The sequence below is a fragment of the Terrapene carolina genome, unplaced genomic scaffold (assembly GCF_002925995.2).
Source record: "Terrapene carolina triunguis isolate 2854851 unplaced genomic scaffold, T_m_triunguis-2.0 Scaffold449, whole genome shotgun sequence".
Classification (NCBI taxonomy): domain Eukaryota; kingdom Metazoa; phylum Chordata; order Testudines; family Emydidae; genus Terrapene; species Terrapene triunguis.
In genome coordinates, this window is record NW_020664800.1 from 514619 (window position 1) to 516923 (window position 2305).

General features: G+C 56.0%; 1 protein-coding gene across 1 annotated transcript in view; it reads left to right on the forward strand.

Annotated features, from left to right (window-relative positions):
- Positions 1-1563, forward strand: part of LOC112124622 (lipocalin-like) — an 8642-nt gene extending 7079 nt beyond the window's left edge. Inside the window, exons 6-7 of the mRNA XM_026658496.2 lie at positions 604-629; positions 1385-1563. Coding sequence (XP_026514281.1) covers positions 604-629 — 26 coding nt within the window. The 3' untranslated portion in view covers positions 1385-1563. The remainder of the gene's footprint in view (positions 1-603; positions 630-1384) is intronic.
- Positions 1564-2305: the final 742 nt, after the last annotated feature.

Sequence of the window (2305 nt, forward strand, 5' to 3'; positions counted from 1 at the left end):
GTCCCGACCCCCTGCTAGGCCAGCCCTGAACCCTGCCCAGCTCAGCCGATGCCCCTCCGTCCCAACCTGCAGCTCTCTGCTATTCCAATCCTGCATTGAGCAGGGACATTTAATTGTGCCTCAAATTGTGTTTGTCTCTTTTTAATGGGAACAGAAGAGGCTCCCTCAACACACCTTTAAACAAATGTCACCTGCCTGCTGCACGTACCAGTGTCTATGACAGCTGGTCCTTGACAGCAGTGCTCCCTCGCGGGAAGTGCTGTTGGACCGGCTTTCTCTGTTCTAACAGCCCTTCCTCGGGGCGGGGGAGGGGCGGGGGAAGGCTCTCTGCTTTCTGCCCCACAACTCACCTGAGGTGTGTGGGAAGCCGGGTAGCCCCACACCAGCTCCCAAGGTTGGTGGGGCTGGATCTGCTATAACCAGCAGCAAATGAGCAAGAAGGAACTGCACACCTTGCTGGGCTTTCCTGCACCTGGCTAACAGCCCAGGGAAGCACTAAGCAGAGGCTCTCATGCTGGGTTCCCCCCATGGGTTCTGTCCAGTGGGTCTCTCCAAAGGCAGGTGCCCATGTCAGCTGATCTCTGTTTGTACTTCTCTCCCCAGACAAATGCATGACGGATGCTGCATAGGTGAGTAGGATCGCTTCTCCAGAGGGGTGTGGCTTCTCTTCCACTGTTCCAGTCTGGAGAGCACGACAGAGGTGTTTATACAGAGTGTCACTTTAGAGAGGCTCTCTCTGAGCGAGTGCCATTCCCAGCCTGCTTGAGACATTGCCCACAGGCTCTGCCCCTCTGAACACTGACATGAACATAAAGTTCATCTCAACCTGCTCCCCAGCCTGGGCTGCTCCTTCAGTTCCTCCCTCAGGACTGTTCAGCCCTCACCCTAGATCCTCTCTCTAGAGAACCACACCCACCTCCCTTATTTCTGGGTGGGGTAATGAATCACCCTCCTCAGAGTCAGTAGAACCCAATTAACCCTTTCCCAGCAGGAGCAGCACCTGCTTCCAGTGTTGGATGTGTCAAACACTGCCAGCCATTACACTCTCATGCAGGGATCTCACAGTGACTTACAAGGAATTTTTTTGCTCTGGCCCAAATTGGAGCTCACCAAAAATATGGCTCACCCCTCGTTAAAGGGAGCATGGGGTCCCTGGTGGCAGAGACAGGACAGGGCTGTAATGAATAGAAAGGAATTCAGGGTTGTTGGACACTGACAGACCTCGTGGGTCTTTCTGGCTCTGTGTCACCACCCAGGGTCTCCCTAAGTCCTGGCCTGGGCTAAGCAGCTATGGGAGAGGCTGCTGGCTATGCTACAAGTCCTGGGGTAAGCATTGGGAAGGTCACTGATGTCTAAGCAGCATTTCCTTTCTCCTCCCTTCCAGGCGGAGGTTGCGAGACACCGTTCCAGGTTTCCTTCAGAGAGAAAGCGACATGCTGACCTGCCGGCCCAGATCCTCCCGCATAGATGTAGCAGTCTCTGCTCTGTAGCCTCGTGCGCCACTGGGCTAGTGCTTCTGTGTATAACAGCCCCTCCCGAGTAAAACCGAGACGTAAAACACCAGCCTGTCGCTTCTCACTTGCTTCCTCACAAAGGCTTTGGGCACGTGGGCCATTGGGAGGGGGAGGTAACTATCTGACGCAAGACAGTGGCCGTCTCGAGAGGTCAGATGATCCAGGGAGATTTCCACCCTATGGATTTGAAATCTCCCCGGAACAGCTCAGTGGAGTTTGGGATCATGGATCCAAATCCCAGCCCTGACTTGGCCTCACACCCCAGCCCCAAGGTCCAGCCAAGCCCAAGTCTAGTGAGGAGTAAGATGTGGGCAGTGCTCAGCAAAGGTGGGGCTAGGAGTACAGGCTGAGCCAGTCTTGTCTGGGCAAACCCTCGGCCCTTCTCTGTGTAAACACGGGGCTGATGCTTGTGACACCTCGTGGGGATACTGATTCCCTCAAGCCACATTATTCCTCATCTCTCTGTTGTGGGTTCTGGTCTCTCCCCTGGGAGGGGGCAGCGCTGCAGATTCAGACCCTCTGCTCCCACCCCCCAGCCCCTGTGCGAAATGGGTTCCTGGGCCAGAGCCATATGCCCCTCATCGGAACTCCTGAGCCGAGCTGGCCACTGAAAGGCAGAAGCTGCAAAGCCCCTGCTTCGATCAGGGAGGTCCACAGAAGCCTCCAGCAGGGCCTTGCTGGGGAAGAGTTTGGCTGTCTGTGTCACCCCTTCCTGTGGGCTGACTGGTCAGCAGCCTGGCTGGGTCTCAGGCCAGTCCTAGTGAGGAGGTGTCCATCTCACAGATGGGCCC